Genomic DNA, 25,377 nt, shown 5'->3' with positions numbered 1-25,377 from the left:
GTGACAAGCTGGAAACTTGTTTTGTCTAGAGGCACGGCACAATGGAGCAGATTTTGCAAGCTCACACATTAGATTTGCTCCTCCTGGACTTTTGTGGCAAGAAAAAGACCTTGCGCTATCAGTCTGGATGTCAGCCAGGCAGTAGCGAGTCTATCTTTTAATCTTCAGGCTAATTAAAAGTGATTCTGACTGCAGAAATATCCTTATCTTCCTAATATCTCTATTACCTCTGATTATTATATGCAAGATGAGAGATGTAGGCTAATTAATAGAGGCAATCTGTTGGTGAGATTAATGGAATGGCAGGCCCAACGAAGCAAAAAGATGGAGAGACAGATAGTGGCGAAAAATAATGAAAGAGGGAAGGAGACAGGAAAAAGGAGAGGGTGTGGAGTGAGGGGGAGATTTATAATTGGTGCACTGAACATGATATTTTGATGTTACTTGGGTTTAATAGAAAAGTATTTTCATTCCCACCGTATCAGACCACAGCAATCGACTCTTTCCGTATGTTATGTTTCATGAAAATCTAATTTATTGCAACTTTGGCATCAATTTCAATGCCAGCAGGAACCACAGATAAGCAGAGTTATATTTAGTATTCAGCGGACAGTTTAACTTCAGTTCATCTTTCGATTCCTTCATTATAGCTCAGCATTCTAGAGTTACAGTATAATTTGCATCTTATTTTTCACTCACATGCACTTGGAGGTCACTGGAAACTATGTAATCAATGATGACGGAAGCATGTAACAAGTGAAGGGAGTTTATATATAGAAAATGTGTGTGGAGGCTGATCAAAGTTTGGAAAAACTTGTTCTCTAAATCAGCTTTTTACTATGAGTCTGCCAAAGCTGGAACAGTAAATTCAGAGATGATTACGTCAAGGAGTTGGCCATTTATACCAAAGATGATAGTTAGATTTGGCAGAAAATGGTTCTGCTTCCTCAGGGATCTCTTGAAGATCTTTTATTCTCTTTTATCTTATGGCTTTGGATTTAATCCATTATTATTTAATCTTGGATTTTATTCCTAGTTTGTACATGTGCTGAATTTACAGCCAGTAATAGACTCACAGCCATGGCATCATCACATCATGCATACATTGGATTTGTCTAAACTGCACTATAACAGAGCCACTGAGTTAAACTAGAAGATGAACGATGGAAGCCCAGTCATGAAGAAAATCTTTTTAATCAAACAAAGAAAAGAAAACAGTTTGATCTTTTTTCCACAACAGACAGTTTAATAATGGTTTAGACTTGTGATGCTAATTATGGTTATAATGTACAGTAACATGCCATTTTTTTTACCCATTGAAGGGGGGCTTTGCTGCTCTGATCACATTAATATTGGACCTTTTCACTTTTGATCACTATAACTGTCTGTCCATCTGATTCCATCAAGTGAACAGCTATGCTGTGTTTCAAGGCTCACGTCCGTAAAAAAAAGAAAAATAGCAGAGCATTCAGTGTTGAGAGTCCAAACTTCAATCTGGGATTCTGCTTCTCCTCTCCACGTAATACACATACATGACTATTAAATGGCCAGTTATACCAAAAATACGCACATATGGGTGGTGGGGGGAGCTACAGCAGCAGCAGGTGGTGTTAGTGTGTCAGGTTATATTGACCATGTTGTACGCCTTCATAAATATGACTGGACATTACAAGCCACACAGCTGTGCATGAACCAATTGTGAAGAATGCTTCACCGCACAGCTGGTGCCCATCAGTCGATCCTGGAAAAATAAAAAATGGTAATTTTACATACAGCGCCAATCACAATATTTGATTCACAATCTGATGACAGTTGGTGGGCTGTCTGCTTATGTGGCCAAGCCGTTGTCAATCAAATTAAACTACACCCACGCAGTCTTCATGACGCAGATTAGCATAGTCTTTAAACACCAGTGTTAATAAATGCCAGTTTAATAAATCATAATTAAGGATGTTCTTCTGAGGAGTGAGTAGTAGTAGTAGTGTGTGCGTGTGTCTGTGTGTATGTATGTATGTAATGTGTGTGTGTTGTGTGTGTGTGTGTGTGTGGTTAGATTGTTTATTGGTTATTATAGATATGTATATATGTGTGTGTGTGGTGTTGGTGTGTGGGGTGTGTGGGTGTGTAATGTGTATATATATATATATATATATATATATATAAAATGAAGAAGCTGTCATAAACCCAGTAAAAAAAAGTAGATAAGTCTTAGCAAGAGCATGAAAGCCTGAGGCATCTGAAGCCAGAATGAACCTTAAGGGGATTCCCTTTTAAGACCACATGAAGTATTTAATGTGGATGTGAACTGTGAGCGCTCCCTCAAATCTCAGCCTCTGGCCTACCTTTCATTAAAAAGCTGTCATTGAATTGGATATGGCTTGTTCCTTTCTAATAAATGCAACCACTTAGATTGTTTTCTGTCGCCTGGGCTTAGAATATTAATTAGTTTGTAATATTACTTGTAACTAGATAGCGCTGTACTAAATGAAAGCCCTGTTGTACAGACAAAGATATATTGTAATGTTTTACCCGAATGGGGAGCTTCAGAGACAGCACTTCTGTTACAAACGCATTCCCAGTTCTCTTATGGTCTGAAAACACACACATTATTGGTAAGATATATACTGAAGATGAACTGGTGAAAGTTCACTAGATGTGAAACAAGAGGATGAAAAATGTGTCGCACTTAATATAGGACAAAAGAGAGAGAGAGCGAGAGAGAGAGAGACGGAGGAATAAAGAGAGAGAACAGCAGGTGGTTTGGGCAGCAGTGCTTCTTTTAAGTCTCTGCCTTCCTTTTCCTCCCTCTGCAGTCTTTCCATTTGTTCTCCATGAGGATGGTGTCCGCTGTGAACTGGACTGTATCTACCCCTTTCTTCACTTCAATTTTTTATAGTCCCTATTTCATTTGAAATAAAGCACTGCACTAATTTAACTGTCACATTATGCATACAGATGATAAAATATTGACATCAGCGTGTGAGCCAATGACCTGCCTAATGAGTCCCTAGCGTGAATAACAAGAGAAAAGGTTGCCGGGTTAATAATATGGAACCCTATATCGCAAAGGCACTCTGCCGTGTCACTCTGATGTTCCACACTACAGTTTTTTTTCCCTGTTTCACTCTTGGTAATGTAATCTTTCTGAACACGGCCTTCCCTTTACCCCCACCCCCACCCCCCTCAAACTCGCTCCAAGATTAACAACACTCCCCTTTGTACAGTAGCTATCAAAGGTCGACTGAGACTAAGGGAATAAAGTTTTTAAAGGAGCCGGAACCCGAGTTTGACTCGCTTTGTACTATTTTTGTTCAATACTGTGAACTGCAAACATACACAAGCTCAAATACAGCCAGGGTACAAACAGTCTCACTGTGGAATATAAAACCAAGAGGTAAAAGCTAAAGATCCCAAAATGAGTGACACAAATATGTGATTAGGGTAGTGTCTGTTCTCCGTTGTACATTTCAACGTAGTCAAACCAGGAGGGAACATTTTCCTGGAAAGAGACAAGCAGTGTGGTCCAGAAAAACACACAATTAATGCTGAGATCAGGTCACACACACCTCCCCTTGAGTCAGTGTATGTGTGTCTGTGTTTTTATGACTCTTTCTCTCCCTTCTCTTACCAGCTTGTTTTGCCCAAAATTCTATTTTGGACCAAATTCTGCTCTCTGAGCTATGTGTGGAGCATCTTGTTATTGACAGAGAAATAGAAAAGCATAGTGTGAATATGTGTGCCTGTTTTTTACCCTGTCCCTCTTTCCCAATCTTTTCTACTTCCTTTTTTTCCAAATGCTGAAAATATGGCCTTGAGGGCAGGGATTATTCATAACGGATGGTGCAGACAGACTTATTTACTGTTGGGAGAAAGCAGTGCAGATAAGCTACTGTTTTAAGCACCTTTCTACTGAAGTAAATTGCAAAAAAAGAGACACTCATTCCTCTCGAGGATAGAATCAGCTTGCAAAAAAAGAGACACTCATTCCTCTCGAGGATAGAATCAGCTCTCCTTTCTTTCAAAACGCTCTGCTTCTGAAAGGCGGATTTCGATTGAAATATCTTAAAAACTATTGGATGGATTGATATGCATTTTTGGTACATGCATTCAGGTTAGGGCTGGGCGATATGGACCAAAGGTCACATCTCGATATTTTTTAGCTGAATGGCGATACTATTTTTTTCATGGCCAGATAATTTCATACGTCTATTATTAATGACCCGCGGGTAAATCCCACCACTCATACTACAAATCCCACAATGCACTGGAACAGCTGACACACAGGTCAATACCTATGCACCACCTCTAACCCCGCTGCTTCGGTTGTTTACACACTAATCAGTGGTCCAGTGTTGACATCTTAGCGACTTTTTCTTTCTCCCAAAAAGCGACTAGCGACAAATCTAGCGACTTTTTCTGGAGTTACTAGAGACACTGACGTGACAACGTCAACGAGCAGAGACCTGGACAGAGGGAGAGGAGAAATAAAAGTGAATTGGCGGCTCAAGGGAAGAAATGTATAGTAATTTTAACGCAAAATAAACTATATCGATATTAACGATATGGTCTTGTGCTAGATCGTGTTTTAAAATATATCTATATAGATTAAAATATTGATATATCACTCAGCCCTAATTCAGGTCCCACTCAGGATGAATTGCGATAACTTTGCTCATCATATGACTTTTGATCTCACCAGGTATACATGTTAATTTGTCCAATATTTTGGTTTATGACTAAATGTCTATAAAAATAATGACATTCCTATCAAATTCAGCTGTACTGCCAACTGGTATAACATAACTGTAGACCTAACTTGCTGCTGCCCAACCGATTATCCTTGAGAACAAATGAAGTGATTGATTGAGATGAAATACATTCATGTCTGAATTGCTTATAACCTCAGCTAAACCATTTTCTGTCTGAAACCTTGACTAGCATTTCTTTTGTTACTGCAGTAAAAAAAAAAATGAAATGAAATTGAAACAAGTTTTTTCTTGGTTCTTTGAGTTTCCACAGTGCAGACCATTTGTCCACCAGGACAGATGAAATTTAACATGAGGTCCCTGCTAGTGCTCTCTGTAGACTTTACAACCTCTCCGCCTTTAACAGACCTTTTTATTCATGAGGGTACTGTGGTACTTTTATCTCTGAGAATCTCTCTCTCTGGGCCATTACTTGTTAATGGTATTAATAGCAGATCTACCGCTTAAGGCCACAATATGGAATCATTAGAGGGTGAATGAAGACTATTATCCCGGGCAGAGTTAGGTTTTCCCAGTTTAACCGAGCACATCTTCCTATGTCTCGGAGTGTGTGCGTGCACGTGTGTTTAGTAACAGACTCTTAGGCAAACCGAGTTAATGGTGGGAAACAAAAGGCGACCTGAAGTTTGAATGGGGGTCGTTATGTTACTGTAACATATGGAGGATGCTATGCTGGATGGCAACAAAACTGTTGGGGTCTATCCGTTCCATTAGTAACTAATTGCACTGTTTCTATACTCTGGCACAATTTGTCCAAATGTTTTTGTCCTGTTTGTTGTGTAGTATAACTTTCCCGGCACTGTTTTCATCTCCATATTTTCCACTTGAAAGCAAGAGAGCAATTATAGATTAAACACTGTCTTGGTTTTTGCACTAAAAACCCAGATTTAATACAAAGTGAATTCGACTGCACTGATGTTACAGCATGGTTTGAGTATCCAACAATGTGACCAAAAAAAGGGGAGACTTTAAACTTTGCATTGTACTGAGCACAAATGCTTCAAGGATTCAGGCTGTTTGAAGCACATAGTCGTCTCAGTATAATAAACATATAGACCACTTATGGTAGGCAGGGAGTGCACCTAAAAATATGATTATAATTCAATATTTTCATTAATGTTTCCCTGATGCAAACAAAAGCCTCACACATGAGCAATATTATGCTGTATTTCCAAGTACAATATGTGTCAGCAGATTAGAGCAATCATCCTCAACACGAAAGACTGCATTACCTAAAGCAAGAGACCGAGCTGAGACATACAAATAATACATTCAAAATATAATGAAAAGAAAAATAAGAAGTGTAAGAGAAATCAGGCATAAAATTGCAATAAGTAGAACAACTGAAGTGACACAAGCCAAATAATGCTTTGTAATGACTTTCTCCTCTCCAAATCTCTCAGTCCTCTCTCACTTGCTTTCCCTTTGTCTTCATTATTAGACTGATAGGACTGCAAACAGCTAATTAACTATATGACAGTTTCCCTCTTACTAATTAGTAAAATAAACTCCTTGTTCTATGGAACAAAACGCTCGGGCAATACGAATTTTACAGGATGTAGTAGTTTAACTGGAAAGCATTCATATAAACAGTTTCAGCACAATTCGGCTGGGAGTTGATGATGTATTTTGGTCCTGAGGGGACATGTACACAAATATCCTTGTAGGATAAACTGTCAATCACAGGGCACCTAGATTATATATGTGTGTTATGTGTGTCTGTGTGTGTGTGTGTGTGTGTGTGTGTGTGTGTGTGCGTTTGCTTGAGTAAATGTAAGTTTGCCTGCAGGGATCCCCGCAATAAGCCAGAGGTATGGAAAAAACAGCTTGTTAATGCAATTTTTGTATGAGGTGTGTGTGTGTGTGTGTATGTGTGTGTCTCTCTGCAGGTGTGTGAGTAAAATATTTCCTTTCAGTGTTTCTATGAACGCTTACATACGGCAGCTGCATAACCAACTGTAACTGTGCAGGAGTAATTACGCAGGTCAGGTTCAGGGTAAAGTAAAGCAACTGTAACAATGTTACAGGACAATTCTGGTTGTTGTCATGCTGGACTGACCACATGATCCTTAGCATTGATTGCACTGTAGAGATTTTTGTTTTCTCAGTTTGCCGGCAGCTCTGTTCTCTCAGACAGTGTGAGTGTTTTTACATTCAAATGATTGATTTTAGCTTTTGGGTTTGACTGTTAGAGCTTTCTTGGACCTTGAGTGTGTGTTAGAGAACAGTGCTTCCAGCAAACAAGGAAGCAGTCGAAGGTATTGATCATGGCAATTGACTTGATGAAATGATCAAACAAAGGCAATAAAGTCCATGTTGAAGAAAAGTAACTAAAACTCTTAGCTGTTTTTATTTTATTACGCTTACATTAAATCAAATCAGATCAAACAAGAAAGAATCATCTGAAAGTACTCGCAACATGCAGAGCTAGTAGAAGTTTCAAATAATAGTATTCACCGACATACCGCCCTACAAATTACTGCCTGTTTCAGTCACATGAACTATGCCTCCTTTGCCGTTTGACTCATAGAACATAATAATGTTTTTTAAACACGAGTATGAGTTTGATAAGGGAATTGAAAATGAGAAGGTAGTGTTTGTTTATTTTCTCTACTAGAAATATTTCTAAGAAAAGCTAGAGAGGCCGACAGCTTGCAATGGAGAGGTTACTTATTTGTTATGCGAGTTATATAGTCTCCACATACACACACTACCCCCATCTCCAAAGATAGCATGCGAGCATATACCTCATACTGTGCTTTGTTCACATGCTGTGTAAATTATGACTAAATGCGTGCACAAAGGAATATGCTATTGATATATATGACTGCCTGCTGTGATAGTGGATCACACATGCACACACTCATACACGCACAGGCATGGACTAAATAGGGCATGACCTTGCAGCTCCTAGCCTATATAAATAGGAAGCTATGATCAAGTGCCTGTGCTGCTTCTTCTTCTTCATCTATTCCTTGGTGTGTGTGTGTGTGTGTGTGACAGAGACAGATAGACAGAAAAAGAAGGGGGGGGGGGGGGGCTTTTATGAAGTTTGGTGAAGGACAATAACTTATTTTGACCAATTCAAGACATAAAAATATGAATTCTGCATCTGATAAGCATATTTTTCCCCCCTCATTCACTAATGCACCCACAATATCGCCCTCTCCTTCCGTCATTCCCTCCCTATCTGGCAACAGGCCAGTTTCCGAACATGGTGATGGAGCAAAACAAAATTGATTTCTAAAGAGCTCTGTCTGCTATCCCCGGATATAAAATATGCAACCAGTTATTAGTCTAGCAGTGATATTAACATAACACGACAACTGTGTCAAGAAATATATTAAAGACGTCTCGTGTCTCTTGTTCCTGCAGAAAGATACATGAAATAGTGTAAAAATGATAAACTGCCACTTGTTCAAAGCATTATCAATACTGCACAACTGTTATGATATCTGCTTTGCTTGAGAGAAAAAGAAGGGCAAAAAAGCCCTTTGGAAAAGGTTGGCACTGGGCTGATGCTGCTATGAGACAGACAGATTCAATATCTTGATCATGTAGAGAGCAGCCGGTTCCATATTAGTTATTATGCAGCTATTAATGAATGTACACTAAGAAAGGTCAAATGGCCCACACACTGATGTACACACACACACACACACACACACACACACACACACATTAATAGAGGCAGATGCATCCATGCAAAGACTGGCATGCACACAGTCAGTACAAAGGTCACAGTATACAGTGTGTGAGAAAAAGACATTTGAAGAGGATATGTTGCCTGTTGCTAAGGAGCACAGAGAAAATGTACACACACACACACACACACAAAGACACACACCTACACATGACGCTCTATCAATCTTTAAGAAAGTAGAGCAAACATACACACACGACGAACGCACTCCCAATCCATTCTTGTCCTGAGAAGGTTGCAGCTACTTTGCAACAGCATCACTGCCTCAGTTACTGCCCTCAGACTGTGTGCATGTGTGTCAGTGTGCTTTTTTTTTTTTTAGTGTGTGTGTGAGAGTGTGTGTATGCTTAATTTGTGTATATATAAAAAGAAAGCAGGCGCTTTTCAAGAACAAAATCGCCTCTGTTTATCCCTTTAGGACCGGGCTAAATTATGGCAGTCGGTTAATCAGATTCTCCCCCAGATGCAGTTTTGACGGACGATAAAATTGGCTCTTGTAGTTCTAGATAGCTCTGACCTGCCAAGACCTATACTGCATATGTTCCACATTATGAACATGCTAATGAACTTGTTTATTTTATATTCTTTCTTACCTTTTTTACTCTAAAATCTTTGCTTATGGTGTGAGCTCTACAGTTATGTTTATAACATTACCTTTACTGTGTTAATACATTGCAATGATGGGGTTGCCCTTACCTAATATTGTATGTTTGATAGGTAATATAATAACAGTAAATTGTGTAATCAAAACTCATTCAGTTCAATTAAATTCAATTAAAACTTAATGGAACATGGTGTCAAGTCAGTTGATCTACTGATACATACCCAGCAACAATAATTTAATGGTTGTATAGTCATTTTTCAGAGAAAATGTTCCAAGTTCGCTGGTTCAGGCCTTTTAAATATGATTTCTTGATTTCATAACCATTTTTGAGGTTCAGAATATGACTGCCATCAATGATTATTTTCATTATTAATCAATGTGCGAATATTTAATGTTGTTTGACAAGTTGTTTGATAATGTCAGAAAACGAGTCTTCAAATATTTTGTTGTCTATGACTGCGCTCCAAATACCCAAAGACATTCAGTTTCAAAACAGATTATTAATTTTCTCTTTGTTGTTTAATCAATTAATCAACGTTGCTCTAGTTTAAAGCTGTTGTCTGGACAAAACAAGCATTTTGAAAAGGTCATCTTGCCTGCATGTCACTAATTTCTGCCAATTTATAGACCAAACAATTATCAATTGTTCAGATTCACAATAATGAAAATAATCATGTTACAGTTCTAATATGGTGTGTAAGGAGCATTAACTATTCTAGACTAGCTCTGAGACATCATGCTGCCCTGCCTGCTGCAGTGACCTGAAGTACAGTAGCAGTCAGCGTATGCTGATCAATAACTGCATGTAAACAGAGCGTGAAGTCTCAGCTCAGACGGTTGGCTACATGTGGAAAAATAGACCCAGTTCAAATAAAATGCCTGCATCCAGTGCAGCTCGGGGTAAATAAAATGTCCTTTTCAGAGGACGGAAATGATGGCAGCACGTGTGACATATTGAACTGTTTAACTTTATGACATGAATGAGCGATATCTGGGGATAGCCTGCACTCTGGGTGTGTGGGTGTGGGTGTCAGTCTTGGTGACAGGCAGGCGAGCGCTGTATAAAGGCATTAAGCTGGTATCATCCTGCCTCAGATGTCCAGTATGAAGCTGACTGGACATTCTTCCCAAAGTGACAAATACTTGCAATGAGAAGGCTCTCAAAGAGATGGAGAGGAGCCAGAGAGACTAGACGCAGCAAGTATCAGAGCTAATCCATATATTATCTGACATGTGTCTCATTTTCATATTTCACAGAGGGTCATTATTGAAGGTGGATTTGAAAAGTTTGGAAACCATCGCAGCCTCTACTTCACGCTATAGCAGGTTGCCAACTTTCTGTAAATTCATGCATACTACACTAGAGCTGAATTGATTTTAATATAAAATGAATCTGCATCTATTTTGAAGTCATTTAATAAGCAGAAACACCAACCAATCTCTGGTTTCACCTTTTCCAGTAAGCTCTCTGTTTTTGCATCAATGTAACGTTAAACTGAATATCCTTGCACTGTTGACAGAACAACATATTTAGGAACCTCACCTTGGACTCAGGGATACTATAATGGACATTTTCCACTATTTTCTGACATCTGATGAACCAAACAATTAGCACTGACCTAATAGATAACTTAAGTAATTGTTCTATAAAACGCCCATTAGGATATTATAAGCATTATAGGAAAACTAGAATATCATGCAGCAGGTAGATACTGTGCATAAGGAAATGAAGATCAATACCATGCTCCCGATTTATCTACAGATAACAAATATTACCACAAAGTTTGTATAAACTCTACTGACACTCACTGTCCCAGCAGGAATCCCATAGAAATATTGAGTGATTTAAGGTGGCCAAACTTTCAGGATGAAGGAAAAATGATCCAGACGTGAAATGACGAGGTCGATAATATCGATGTCAATAAATCATCTGTTGAACAAACTCGACAGTCAGTATATCCCATCCAGTTCCAGAGTCCATCACTCACCTTTGCGCAGAGGCACTGACTCCTCTCCACGAAACCGACAACCATCCGCCAACTGCCCGGTTTTTAATCCTTTAACGCACCTGTGCAGTAAAATCCCTCAAGTGGAGTCTTGGCAGCAACGCTGCTGATCAAAACAGATATTTTCTTTCTTTATTTTATTTTTTTTAATCACGTCGTCCCCTCCAAGAATAACAACAACAACAAAAAAAACTCCCTCGCGCTGCTTCTTCTCCGTCGTGATGCGCGTGTCCTCTAGCGACTCCTCTCTGCTCCGTAAAAAGAAGAAACGGACGAAGCTCTGTTGATATCATCCACTACTACTCCGACCGAAAGGCACTGCGGAGGGGAGGGAAAAAAACAACAAAGTGAGCTTATTCCGACGTGGAGGAGGAAGGAGGGAGGAAGAGAAGAAGAAGAAAGTGTGAGCAACCTTCACCAGGATGAATGAAAGACAGAAATCTGCTCACACTGTGCGTGTGCATGCGTGCACACTGAATGCTGGATTTGCACAGTGAGTGAGTGAGTGAGTGAGTGAGTGAGTGGGAGCACTGGTCGAGTGAGTAGGTTTCCGCACAGTGCACCCACATGAATATCATCTTACATAAAAAAAATGAACAGAGACGGAAAGAGCGGCCAAATTCATTGTGGTGATAATTGATGTAGTAGCCTGATCAAGTGTTTGTGCAACTCATGTATGCTACAGCCACCTTGTCACGCTCTCCTCTTATATGTCCACGCTGTAAATGATGGTTCGGTCATCCACATAAATCTGAGGAGTGTCAAGAGTGTTGATAAAATGGGAGTAAAGAAGACACAAATCATGTTTTCTTTCCAATCTTTGTTCTTGTGATGCACTTAGCTCCATCTGCTCAAATGAACAGGAAGGTGCAGACATAATACAGCCTGTTATGAGGTGTGGCAAGTTAAAAATGGTTGCAGACCTTTAAAATAAAGATTAGGAAACACTGCGATAGTTAATCCCTTGTCCCTTTACTTCTTGTGGATGCGTTGGTCGAGGTATTGTACGTTTCTCCACCTTTTTCCCCAGCATACATTAGACCCACGAAGGGAAACACCTGCACAGGTTGCCAGAGACTCTTATAGTACTCCTACAGGGATTTATATGAAGAATTATCCTGCATTGTTTTTCTTCAACATTTGGGTCAACAGTACAATTAATCTTTAAGACTTTGTTAAAGTGTTCATCATCGCAGCTCCAGAGGTAGAAAAGGTTGTCCAGTAATTGCAGAGTTGTTGGTCCTAAAGTTGCTCCCAGTGGTTAGGACAAGCACCTTGTAGGGTGTGTGACTGTGTGTTTGAATGATGGATTTAACATTTTGCTGCTTATAAGTTATAAATTGTGAGAACTGGTTGATTTTCTCAGTTTTATGTCACTGTACATCAAATGGCTTTGGACAGTTCGCCAGACAAGGTGTCACATTAGGCTCAGGGAAGTTGTGATTGGCCATTTTTCACTTTTTCCTGACTTTTTATAGATTTTATAAAATAAGCATTAGTTGCAGCAGCTTATTGTACCCAGCCAACCCAACATTTGCAAAGTTCACTTTTCCTATGGCTTCAATTTTTCCTCTTCATACTTCTTCTGCAGACATGTCGATGTTGTACACAGGGGCTGACAGCAAGATGCTGACTAGTCAACAGACAAGCTACAATATGAGGATGATTGCAGTATATTGCTGTAGGTCTAATTCCAACCACACACCCACAGGAGCAGAGCACACTCCTGTTAAAACCGGCAGATTCTACAAATCGTTATCTCAGCAAAACCAAATTGCTGCAAATGAACCCATATTTCAGGAGGTAGATGTATTTCTAAGGAATTTGAATAAACAAAGAATTGCCTTTGAATCCCAATCAAACCAAGACAACATTACACAGCCACAATTCAGAGTCCAACTCACAGAAACCTCATGTTTGGAGCCAAATTGCTTTCCATAAGCCAACAGTAACCACCCTTGATCAATTAAAAATGGCATTAATTCACTGTGGTCCGCAAACACTTCTCAAAGCAATCACATGCACCAAATTTAGAGCTTAGCTGAAAAGAATGACTTTGCCATGCCCCTTTTTATAATTTTTCTGTTCGATTATCCCAAGTCTTTTTGAAATGCCACATTTTCTCGCCAGTGTATGGATGTGTATTCATTCCAGCAGAATGAGCGCCTATTACACGCTTTCAGAGGCTGTGACAGCAGCCTTCAGTGAGGAAGCCAAACACTTCACAGCTCAGACAATGTACCCAGGCGGACGCGCACACACACACACACACACACACACACACACACAAGCATGCACTCGCAGATCCAAATGCACACAAACCCACTGACACAATGCACATCGACGAGATGAAAGGGCCAATTTATCAAACCACCAGCCGAGGCAGGCCTGAGGACGTATAGTGCCAGCACTGGTCTGGAGAAAGAGGGCAGGATGTGCTCTGTGTTTGTTTGTGTGTGTGTGTGTGTGTGTGTGTGTGTGTGTGTGTGTGTGTGTGTGTGTGTGTGTGTGTGTGTGTGTGTGTATGACATTTTTTTAACTTTGTCTTGACAGTTAATTTGTTTCTCCTAACAAAACGTGCATGTTTGCCTTAAGGTAATTTTCCCAAGTAAAGAGCATTACCTTCAACGCTGATGTTGGCTGACGTGGCTGAACGACAGGAAAATGTATAGTTTTTATGGCAGGTGCTTTGGTGTAAAGAAGAGTGTGTGTGTTGGTTTGTTAGAAAGTGGTGGCGAGCGAAAGAGAAAGGGGGAGAGATGGTGCTGGATTCCCGTATTGTTTCTCATTAAACTGAAAGATCAATGTTCATTCTCAGAGCTTTACAGCATTTACAAGGCCAAACTAATCCACTATTAGAGAGCTGCATGACAGAGCCACAGAGCAGTGCTTAAATGATAAAAAGAACAACAGTAAAATGTGTCTAACATTTGTATATATTGTCTCTGAACATCTCATAGGGTTAACACAGCATGTAGTTGTGTAAGTATGGCATTTATCAGTTGTGTTGAAACTATTTGTCTTTAGGGGCGAGGCAGAGACGGAGACAGACACAAAGATATAAAAATCTAATTTGAACTTGATATTTGACTGTGACAGATGTGTCGCACAAGCCAGTATTATGTAATATATTAGCCAATATTGAATGTGATGTGATGGAGGGTTTTTCTGGATGACAGCTGCAGCAAAAACAGGATGCAGTGACCTTTAATCCTCTTTGGTTCACTCACTTAAGCATTGATTATTTTGTAGATTAATAATTGATTTTCATGAATAAGTTTGTACAGATTTTCAGTGCTGAGGAAATAGTGTCATCTGGATCACAATGACTTTAAGAGCTGCTCATCCACCAAAAAATTGTTTTTAAATATAAAATAACGAAGTGTAACACACTGCTGACAGGGAAAAAAAATCCTGAGGATGCACTGAATTATTAATAAAACACAAAGCATGCTACGCCTCCAAATGCCAGCATAAAATATCAGCTTTTTGCAAATGCAAACTTTAAATATAATGATAATATTACTACTTACTACTACTACTGGCTTTCCAAATCTAGTACAGTACTGTATAGCCCTACCTGCTCCATTACAAAGGATGGAAAGTAAAGCCGTGCAGAAAGAGACACTACAAGGACAAAGAGAAATCAGCAGAGATTAAAATAATACACCAGATTTTATTTCCACTCATCCGCTAACTCCCGAGCTGAGCAAGTGTTTATATTTAGATGTGAATATGTGTGTGTTTATGTGTGAGGGAGAACATTTCAAATGTTAGTCCCCTGATTTTTTTTTTTTTGTGAGTCGTCTTCAATCGGTCATCTGGTTGGGTTTTGGCTGCTGGGATACTGGCCTGGCGGCTGATAGTGCTCCAAGGTCCGGGGCAGCCTGCTGGCGAGGCAGTTGGGTGGCTAGCCCAAGCGGGTGGTTTGCCACGTTATAATAAAAAAAAAAAAAAAAAAAAAAGTAAAGCCAGCTCCAAGAATCACGGTCCCAAAAGTATTTACAAAACTGATATGCCTTTGTTTGTCCATCACACATCAGAGACACAGAAATAGACCTGGACCACTGGGACACAGACAGTGCCTGAATGTGTGAAGCACATGTTTGTGTAATGAGTTGAGAGAACATGGACTCATGAGGATACGGACAAATATGGGTCCATGTTCTCTCCAATAAAGTGTTTATTAGTAACAGGTGAGGGGTAATCCGGAGATGAAGATTTGATTTCAGGAGTATCAGCAACTCTTACACTTACAACACAGATCACTTACAAGCAGCCGCATATAGAGGACAGCTGACATTGAGACCATACAGAAGCAGCTAAATCAAAATGAACGTCATCTTGTCACCACCCTGAACACCGAGCGAGGACAGAAGTGTAATTGATATCTACAGAGTCTCAAACACTAATTCATCTATGTGATTGATGCCTTCCTTTTTTTTTTTTTTAGCAAAACCTTATTAAAACAACTCAAATATGAAGCCCTGCTATTATTTTTATTACAACATGGCATGAAATCTGTGTTCTTTATGCACTGGGACATTTCTATCCACAAGCGGCTCTTCTTAAACTCAATTTCATTCTGCAAACAATGTCAGTACATTTAACACTGCAGGTTGTTAATTCATTTCAGAAGTCATTAACTTTCAACCTTTCCATTTCCTCATTATGACAAAACGAGAAATTGTAGACAAAAGTGACTTTGTGTGACTGCTTTACTGTGAACATGATTTATGGAGAGGTTGCAGACAGATCTATGTCAGCCCCACTGTACAAACATGATACTTGTCATCAGATGTCTGGGACTGTATTTTTTGCACTAACAACACCTGCAGAATTGGAATATGCATGAGATGAGATCCGGTATGTGGTTGATGTGTGAGAAACAAATTATTTGGAGAGTTGTGAAAGAATGTCTATCTTAATATTTTTGTAACACAACTTGATTATAATTCAAACTCTACACATTTCATGGCAACATTTAGCGTATCACTGTAACATATCTTCGTTTTATAAATGTTTTTCTCTTTTCCTTCATCAAATATTGGGACCAGTCTGCAGTCACAACCATTGAATGCTCTACTTTCCTCATCAGCTGATTTTGGAGAGTGAGGACTTTTGTTTTGTTCACCTCTGAGCATTTTAAATGTATCCTGGTGCGCTATAAATATCGTCCTCCCTTCTCTGCTCCTCAATTGTGAAGCTGGTAGCTATGGCCATCTAGAGGAAAAATGAACACAGTGCAATGTCCAGTGCCTCATACCAATGGTTCCCAAACTTAATTAGCTAATAACCCTCTAAAAGGAAGCTATGTCTACTTCTAACCCCTTGTTGCAGGTTATATATCTCATATACAAGCTGTTACATGATTTATAAATGACTCTTCTCTCTGATATGAATTCTTTTTAGAGGCCAGAAGAGATTAAATGATGTAAAAGAAAAAAAAGATTAGAACAGCCTTAAAAAATTTGCAGTCTGCCACCCTGGTAGCTCAGCAGTGCAGCAGCCTGCATTGGCTTGCGTCTGGTCCGTGCCCTTTACTTTATGTCATCCCGCCCTTTTCCCCCACCTTCCCAATCTCTCTCTACTGACACTGTCAAAATAAAACCTATGAAAAACATAGTTAAAAAAATACAGAACAGAATTGTGTAGCATCTTTAATATCTTGTTAATCTTGTTAATCATCACATAAGCTGTTAAATTTATCTCTCCTGACGACATCCTGAAGGGGTCCTGACCTGCAGGTTGGGAACCACTGGTCGTCATGTCTTGTGTTAAATGTGGGTAGTGCGAGTGGGGTCAACGACAGACACTTCTTTGCTATTGGTTGAGGCTGCAACTCTCTCTTTCTCAAAGTTCACCAGAGTTGAAATCCATGCGAAGAGGATGTGAATCTGCTCTGCCATTGGAAGCAAATATTTTGTTCACTTCTCTTGCATAGAACTGAAGTGAACAGGAGTGTTCATTTTGCCCCATTGCAGTGTTTATACCGGTTACTCCAGCTGGAAACAGTTGTGGATTTAATTGGCATATTACACTGTGATATTTAATCAATATAACTATCATTAGGATAATCAAAACATACTTAACATTATAATTAAATATAAACTATAACAAATAACTGTAACATTTGTAAAAACTCGTCACAAGATGGCACTAGAGCACCACTATTTCACTCCATGCTTGTGGGTTGAGATAAGAGGAGCGAGAGAATGAAGTTGAAACCTCGGTGATGTTTTATGACACACAATCAACTGAGTGCTTCCATTTAAACCAACATTAATTAAATTTATGGCGAATTGAGTTTACACACTGGAATAGAGTTTTCTTTCCTGAAATCACTTTGAGTTGATTTACTCCATCTTTTACACTTGGTTGCCCATAATTAGATCCAAATGACTCAGTCCTCATTACAGATGTCTCCCTGGAATTTAAACACTTGTGTTGACTTGCTGCATCCTCATGTGCTTGTGTGTGTGTGTGTGTGCCTGGAGGAATTTAATTATGTTACAGCACATACATGCATTTACATTCTGTGTGCATTGTGGTATATCTGTTTCTCCGTGCTGGTTGCTGAGCATGTTTTACACTGTGTCACTAATGTTCTCAGCCATGAATGGCACTTTGCTCCCGGGCCAACACTCTGTGACTCATAATTGAGCTCCTTCTCTGGCTCTTGCTGGAAGGTGGGGTCATCCTAATCCCTTAAACCTCACTTTCTACCAAATCATATCCCAGCCTTCCACTCAACGAAGAACTCTCCCAAATTTTCCCTTCGCTCCAGAGGATCAAGATCTTTTTGGTATACTTGAGCAGGAATACTGTATCGAGGCTATGTATTTTCCCACAAGGATCAGATTATAGAGATGCCCACGTACATGCACACGCACACACACTGAAATAGATGTATTTGCATGGTAAAACATCGGCATGCCAACAGTTGACTTTGACTTAAAATATTAATCACTTCATCATTATTTCCAAACATCTTGAACTATAAGCTCTACCTAAGTTCTGTGAATTTCCATTCCCTGTGTATCCATGCTGCTCTGAACAATGACATGATCCTCAAATGGCTTTATTCTAAATCCCCAGAAATCCGTAACAACCACCGGCATGAAAGTAAAGCAGGGTGACCCTTTTCCAACAAGCCATTATTCTCTTTCTTCTAAACAAAAGGGACTCGGCTTTCCAGCTAACAAGACTGAACTCATGGTCTTGCGGTTGGAACAGAACGAAAACATTTACAGGGACTGTATCCTGCAGAGTCTGTGTAGTCACAGCCATGTATGTGTGCATGTGTGTATGTCCATGGATGTCCGTATGCAGGGTACGGGTGTGTGTGTGTGGCTGAGGTTTTGACCTGTGTTCAGTATTTCCTCTCTAGAAGGCCCTCGGTCCAGTAGATGATAAGATTACAGTACTGGTTTTAGGATCTACCTGTGTCCTACACCAGGGCTCCCAGGGGCAGAGTGTGTATGTGTATATAGTGTTTGTGTGTGTGTTAGGGGGGAAACTTGTGTAATCTAAATCAAAACAATGGAAAAAAAAAAAGTCAATAAATTCATGTTACAAAGCCACCCACTAACTTGTGCTCACAACCAAGAACAGCATACTGGCAGATACAGCTGCAAACAATAATATTTAGGCAAAGTGCATCAAGGAGAACATAACGCACAGGTAAAAACTGTGTTTCTACACTCACTCACCTTTGCAGATTAATGGCTTACTTCCTCTTTCTATCTTTGTGCCAAGTTCATGTGTGCAGTTTAAAAGTCAGCCAGTTTAAAAAGTATCCAAAGTGTATCGATAAGCTGGATCCACAAGATGCTTCCTGTCACATCTGGTGTAGATTGAATTAATTGTTTAGGACACAAAAACAAAACAAAACGTGTTTTTGACTAAATTCAGAATGTTGGACACATGTGGGAAAATGTGTTTTGTGGAACGGTTCAAGAGTAACAGTCAAAACTATGAGATGAATGTTTTAATGGTGGTATTGCAGGAATGTAATGTGCTTTGTTTTTGTGGAGTAGTGGAGAATATTAATTTTGGAGATAAAAAGCTTTGTCTTTCAGCAATGCAGATGTTTTTCAGATCAGTTACAAGAGAAAAGAAAAAGACTAAAGCACACACACAATTGATTTGACTTCATTTGGCTCTGATGAAGACATAGTAGTGCACTATTAGCTGCAAATCAGTCTCTATCCTCCAATAAAAATAAATAAAACATTTAATGGGCTTTTTTTTGGGGTGGGTCATGAGATATGAGAGTTTTTTAGGACAAGAAGCAAAAATTTGTTCTTGATGAAAAGAAATTTGATATGTAGAGATCTGTTAGACACATGGACCAACTAACTATTGAACCCTGAATTGAAGGTGCTAAAGGGACTACTGTAATAACACCAAAAGATCCATGCAGGCACAATTTTCTTAGTTTATTTTAACCAGTGCTCAATCTTTCTTCTTCCATCACTCCTCAAATATTCATACTGTAAATTTGACAATATCACTCCTGAGGAGTGCTCCACCCTGCTCTGCACATTGGGATTGGCCGCGCATACTTCTTACCTTGTTCCTATATTTTAGCCAGCCAAATGGCCAATTTGGCCTGAACAAACAGAAAACTTAATATTACACCGCAAGTGTTTAAACAGACAGTCTAAGAGAAATGGAAGTGGTGGCTTGTTAAAGCCATCAAACAGAGTTACCTGTGAGGGATATGCTAACCTCACTGTATGTGTACTTTGTGTGAAGAGTGTGTACCTGTCTGGTTGTGTGAGTGCGAAGACTGTTATTCCCCTAATTCAATATCCATCATTTCCTACAGTTTTCTCCTCCAGTTCTGGTGTGTTTTGCCAAGACTAGATTGACAGCTGTGCCAAGGCAGGTCTGTCTGATGTGTGTTTGTGTGTTTGGCCCCAGCTCAATAGGTCCGATGTCAGTGATTTATGTCTCTCACATGGACACACACTTAGGCATCCTGGGGAAAATGTCAGATGATACAGAGATCAGCAATGTAATTTCTGTGTGTGTGTGTTATGCTTCAATGATGTCTCTCAGGTGAGTGTGGACCTAAGGTGTCCAGGGGAAAGGCCTGCCTTCCTGTTACTCTACTGTACATCCATCATAGCTGCTGATAACGAGCTGTTTGCTTAATTGCACCTGGAGATCCATCATGCGGCAGAGCGCACCGTCACATGAGCTCTCTGGGTTTGGCTGCTGCCCTGTGTCTCCCGTTGCTTCACATCTGCCCCTCTGAGACTGTTCCCAGTGCATTTTATATAACAGAGCAGAAGGCCTTGTTTGTCTGTCCACCCTGAAGTTTCCTCTAACTGTGGGACTACTGTAGTAACTTCTGTAAAAAAAAAAAAAAAGAAGTTGATTACATAAAGAAGGGATTTTCGGATTTTACCTATTATGCTTTGTTTCCCTGTATTGTGTGTTCTCATGCTTGCGTGTGTGTCATGAGCACATGGACATGGTTCTGTGTGTTCCTCTGTGTGGGTATACTGTATATATAAGCAAAGTGCTACGTGTGTGTTCTGGTCTGTTAATGAAAATGTGTTCCTTACTGACGTGGCATTTGGAACAAGTAACGCTTTGGAACAAGATGCTTAGTGAGACAGAGACATGTGTCATCAGCCAGGGACAGGGTGGGGAGGAGATTTATGGGGTGCTGAGACTGACACAAGACTTACTCATGTTGCTAATGCTCATGTAGGCTTTCAGATAAAGAATAACCATAAACACTTATAGCCAAGAACCTCCCAACATACACACATATACAATACACAGGCCAATGCATACATAAGGTACGCATGTGCAAATTATATTATAATATACAGCTTTCACACACTCGCCTTGGACCACACACACATAGAAACACATTATTTCCCAAATACTTAGAGAAGACAGCCTTGCCATTCTTCTGTCTACACAACACTAACACTTTTTAAATTAACAGACAGGGAGAGGGAGGGTTGAAATATATTTAATTAATTTATTAGCCACAGATGGATGACGAAAATGTTACCAGTCCTGATCAGAACAGTTAGGATGTGTCCTGTGCCTGCAGGCTTTAGGATCTGGTATCCAGAACCCAGGTGCTTTAGCTGTTCTGCCGCAGCATGTGTTGACCATGACGGGTTGTACTCTGGATTGCCTCAGGCCTGCAGGCCTTGGTTAGCTCCAGATGTGGTCTTTGGACCCCGGATGATTAGGTACGTAATGGAGGACCAACTGGAATTGGCTAGTGTCTACCCAGGGGCCCCCACTGGGCTTGAAGTGAGGGCTGGGCAAGGTCAAATGATTTAGATAGACCAGGATGGCGTTGTTGATGCAATGGGCAGTTCTGCCATGCAAGTGAATTGGTCCACTGGGTGTTCCGACTATGCTTTATGTGTCTGTAAAATGCACTGAGGTGTGTTTTATGGATTGTTTTTAAGTTACCTTGCGGTAACCAAGGAACTGGTTAGCTTCATTTCTAGCCCTTTTTTTTATCTTCTCATTTATGCGTCGTACATAAAAAGAAAACTGTACATGCAGCTCACATATGCTTGCAAGAGCCGTAAATCTCTTAAAGGTGTTCTTTATCATCGTCGCTGTATGTTGATGAAGCTGACATTTTTAAATTATATGATATTCATGTAAGTTTAAGGATGGCTGGCATAAGAACTGGGACTTTAGAAAATTGAGGAGATTAAGAGAGCTAAAACGAAAAAGTTTGAAACGGAGGCCAAGTTAAATCAAAGATTATTTCGGCTGAAACCTTAGTATTTGGCAGAATGCTTTTATACTGCAACATCACAAATGAGCAAAATCCCTAAAAGACTAGACGTTTTTTTTTTTTTTCATTTGCAGTGCTGAGTTCCATCAATCACTAGTTTATACTGTATGCCGTATGCAATAACAAAGCCATGAGACCACATTACTGTATAGTATGCTCATGTGATGTATGCACTGTAAACACACACTGTGTGCACAGTTCGGCAGCATACTGTACTTACACGCACGCATAAATATAAATGCACGTGCATGTACACGCATAGAGTAGTGCCAACTAAAACAGGGATATATCAAGAAACCCCAGCTAGATTTAGTGCTGGACTATGTGATATGCAACCAGTGGGAGTGAGGGGTGGCAGGAGGGTGCGCAGGTTACAGTAAGTTCTCCAAATCTAAGACTGAAAGATGGAACCCATAGTGGACACATCCGGACTAAACTTTCACTTAGTCCTACATTCCTCTATTCGTGTCTCTCATCGGTGTCTAATTGGCATTTAGCTGCTTCAGTGCTGCTGTGTGTAGGTGTGTGTGCGTGTGTGTGTTCATTAATGTCTGTCTTTGTGGACTGTAAGAAGTGTGGTGTAAGTCTGTAGTGAGTGTGGAAAGTGTGGAGACTTTACAGCTTTCTTAATAGGGGACCACACAGATATAGAAGTACAAATAAGTGTGTGTTTGTGTATACATGGATTTGTCCCTGTCTGATTACTGCTGCACTACTTTACCCTCAACATAATTTCCCAACAAATGAATCATCTGAAATTTCAGTATCCATGCCTTAGATTAGCAATGTGAACGTGTGTGCCTGCCTGTGTCTTTGTTTAGATGCATCATAATTAGTGATTACCCGATGCTGACTCACAACCTGTTTCTGGACAACTGGACGCTCCAAGCTACTTTTATTTTAAGCGGTGTAGCATTTGGAGGAAATTAAAAGGAAAATGACAAACCAGACTAAACGTGCTTTACCTTTGCACGTCAGACTAAACAAGATGAACAGTCAGAAACAGTAGATGTGGTTTATTTCAGATCTACAAGTTGCTACTCTGTAAACAAACATGAGGAAACGTGCAATTAGAGTAATGAGCACATGTGGCTCGGTTACAGTGGCGAGTAGTGAGCATCTGCAGACCACTGACACCACCTAACTGAACATTTGTGGTGGACATGAGGAAAATGTGTGTGTACATATGCATTTCTTGATGTATATATGAAAGTGTGTGTGTGTGCATATGCTTGTGTGTGGCAGGGGCCGCAGGGCTGACTTAAGTTAAGACGTCAGTATGTGTTTGCACAGACCGTAATGATTCTGCCAGGCAGGTCTCCCATGGCGGCAGTACAGTGGCAAAGAGACGCACACACACACACACACACACACACACACACCTGCCCCCCACCGCATTCAGAACTCCCTTCCTCTAAGGACATTATTTCCCCTTGCTCTTATTTACTCAGGCCAGGAGCACTGCCATGGCAACCAGCAGTGTTTTGGAGAGTGCTTGTTTAGGGAATGTGTGTCAAGGGACAGATGAACGAACACATGGGACCCTCTCTCCTTCTGCAGGCACCTGAGAGGGGAGGAAGTCATATGAGGGAGGGAGGGGGTGAGGAGGAAAGCCAAAGGCCAGTGAGTGCACAAGAGGGGCAGCAGTTTTTCATAGCACTTGATCTTTTATGTACACCTGAAGTGTCTGTGATCTATGACATGCACAGGTTACCAGCCTGTTCAGCCCTGCATCATCCTCAAATATACAGTATCTGTGTAACACCGCCGGGTTTTCCTAAGTAATCCAAAACACTGTAGCCTACAGCTGTGTTATTGTAATAAAAATCATGTTTTTCTTAATAATCACCAAATCAGTTCTGTATCCTCTGATGGCAGGGAGGAGAGTACAATTTTAAAATTCAAAACATTTCCTGTTGGGAGTGGAGCAACAGCACAGATCTGCAGCGCACCAGTGCACTGTTGCATGTAGTGGCTACAGTGAAAAATAGGATTTCTGGGCTGGTGTCACTTGAATGCCTGACCTAGTCCCTGCAGTCAGAGCAGTAGCACTTGTTCCCTTTTAGAGCTTAAAGAGCTGGGAGTCTTTTTGAGCCACTGGGCTGCAGTTTAAGGCAAGATAAAAATAAATAAATAAATAAAAAACTGCTCTTCCCTCCCTCTCATAAAACCCAAATCTTTCATCTCACCTCATCACAGCAAAGCCATGGCTGGCTTTCCCTTTAACTGTCAAATAATGAAATCCTGATCAAGAAATGATTGAATTAATTACTTTCTCTGGATTGTAACCGTCATGCATCATCATAATAAATTGAGGAGATTTGAGGTTTGAGATTAAATGCTTAAAAATCCAAAAGTAAATCATACACTTTAGAAATCCCTTAAAAGGACTTAGACCAGAAGAGGGCGGTCATGTGCAGGATAAACAAATACTGACTGGCACCCATGTACCTCTTTAGATAAAGTCATTATATTTACTGTCTTATTTTGTATTATGTATTTGTAGGTGTCACCGATATTTGCACATTCTCCTTTTGTTGTGTGAAGTCTTCATGCGGTGGGTTTTCCCCATTCAGCAAAGAATCTGAGGAATGTGTATGACCTGATGAGTGAACTTATCCAGAAGTCAGGGTGTAAATCATAGCAGATACACGGAGGCTCTTTTGCGCTCAAACAGCCTGATTCAACTACTTTTGCTCATCCTTGTTGGATCGAGCCCATTGCACACAGCGAAAGGAGTTCTCATTAGATTACCAGTAGTTAGACATCCTGCAGATAGACATGCAGTTAGCACGAACACAGACCCGATGCTGACTATAACTCGACTTCAAAGGGAGCGGCTGCTTCGTGTGGTTGGAGTGATAAAACTGCCCTTCAATGTAAGAATGTTAATGATCAGTGCTGCACTGCTTTTGATGGAAGAATATATATAGAGCCAAGTGAGAGCGTGTGAAAAGAGCCTAAGTGGGTGTATGGGTGTCTATGGTATTTCACAATAAAAGCCCCATAAAATAGTACTTGAACATAGTATTTAACATAGTAATACATGACAGAATCACAGAGATATGGCACTGTAGGAACTTAATGAAGTATTAGTAGAGACAGTCCAGTGTGGCTGCTCTTAGTACTGGACAAGCCTGCAGGTTTAGAGTGTGTGACTGCAGACGCTGATGGATACACACCGTGTGAAAGTGAGGCCTGTTAAGCTGTGTGAGCGGCTAATTCAGAGAGCCACTCAGGGGAAATTATGAATCACATTGTTTTCGACACTACAACTGGATTTTGGACTCAGTGAGGGAGAGATGCAGAGAGAGAGAGAGAGAGAGAGAGAGAAAGTGAACGGGGCATGGAAAAAATCACAGAGGATTTATGATGTCTGAGCCCTCCTGTGAGAGGGCCTTTCCTCTGACAGGCAAGGAAATACTTCTCCAATCTGTCTCCCTGCTGACACCAGTGCGTAACAGACACAAACATGCCCCCCCTTAACCCACCCATGCCCCCTCACT

General features: G+C 40.3%; 1 protein-coding gene across 1 annotated transcript in view; it reads right to left on the bottom strand.

The window, feature by feature from the left end:
* The window catches only part of zgc:171482 (zinc finger protein), a 47,269-nt gene extending 35,428 nt beyond the window's left edge, over positions 1 to 11,841 (bottom strand). Inside the window, exon 1 of the mRNA XM_019260848.2 lies at positions 11,062 to 11,841. Coding sequence (XP_019116393.1) covers positions 11,062 to 11,106 — 45 coding nt within the window. The 5' untranslated portion in view covers positions 11,107 to 11,841. The remainder of the gene's footprint in view (positions 1 to 11,061) is intronic.
* Between the last annotated feature and the right edge of the window lie 13,536 nt (positions 11,842 to 25,377).

Source organism: Larimichthys crocea, chromosome III (assembly GCF_000972845.2).
Source record: "Larimichthys crocea isolate SSNF chromosome III, L_crocea_2.0, whole genome shotgun sequence".
Lineage (NCBI taxonomy): Eukaryota > Metazoa > Chordata > Actinopteri > Sciaenidae > Larimichthys > Larimichthys crocea.
This window is presented reverse-complemented; position numbering and strand designations above follow the sequence as displayed.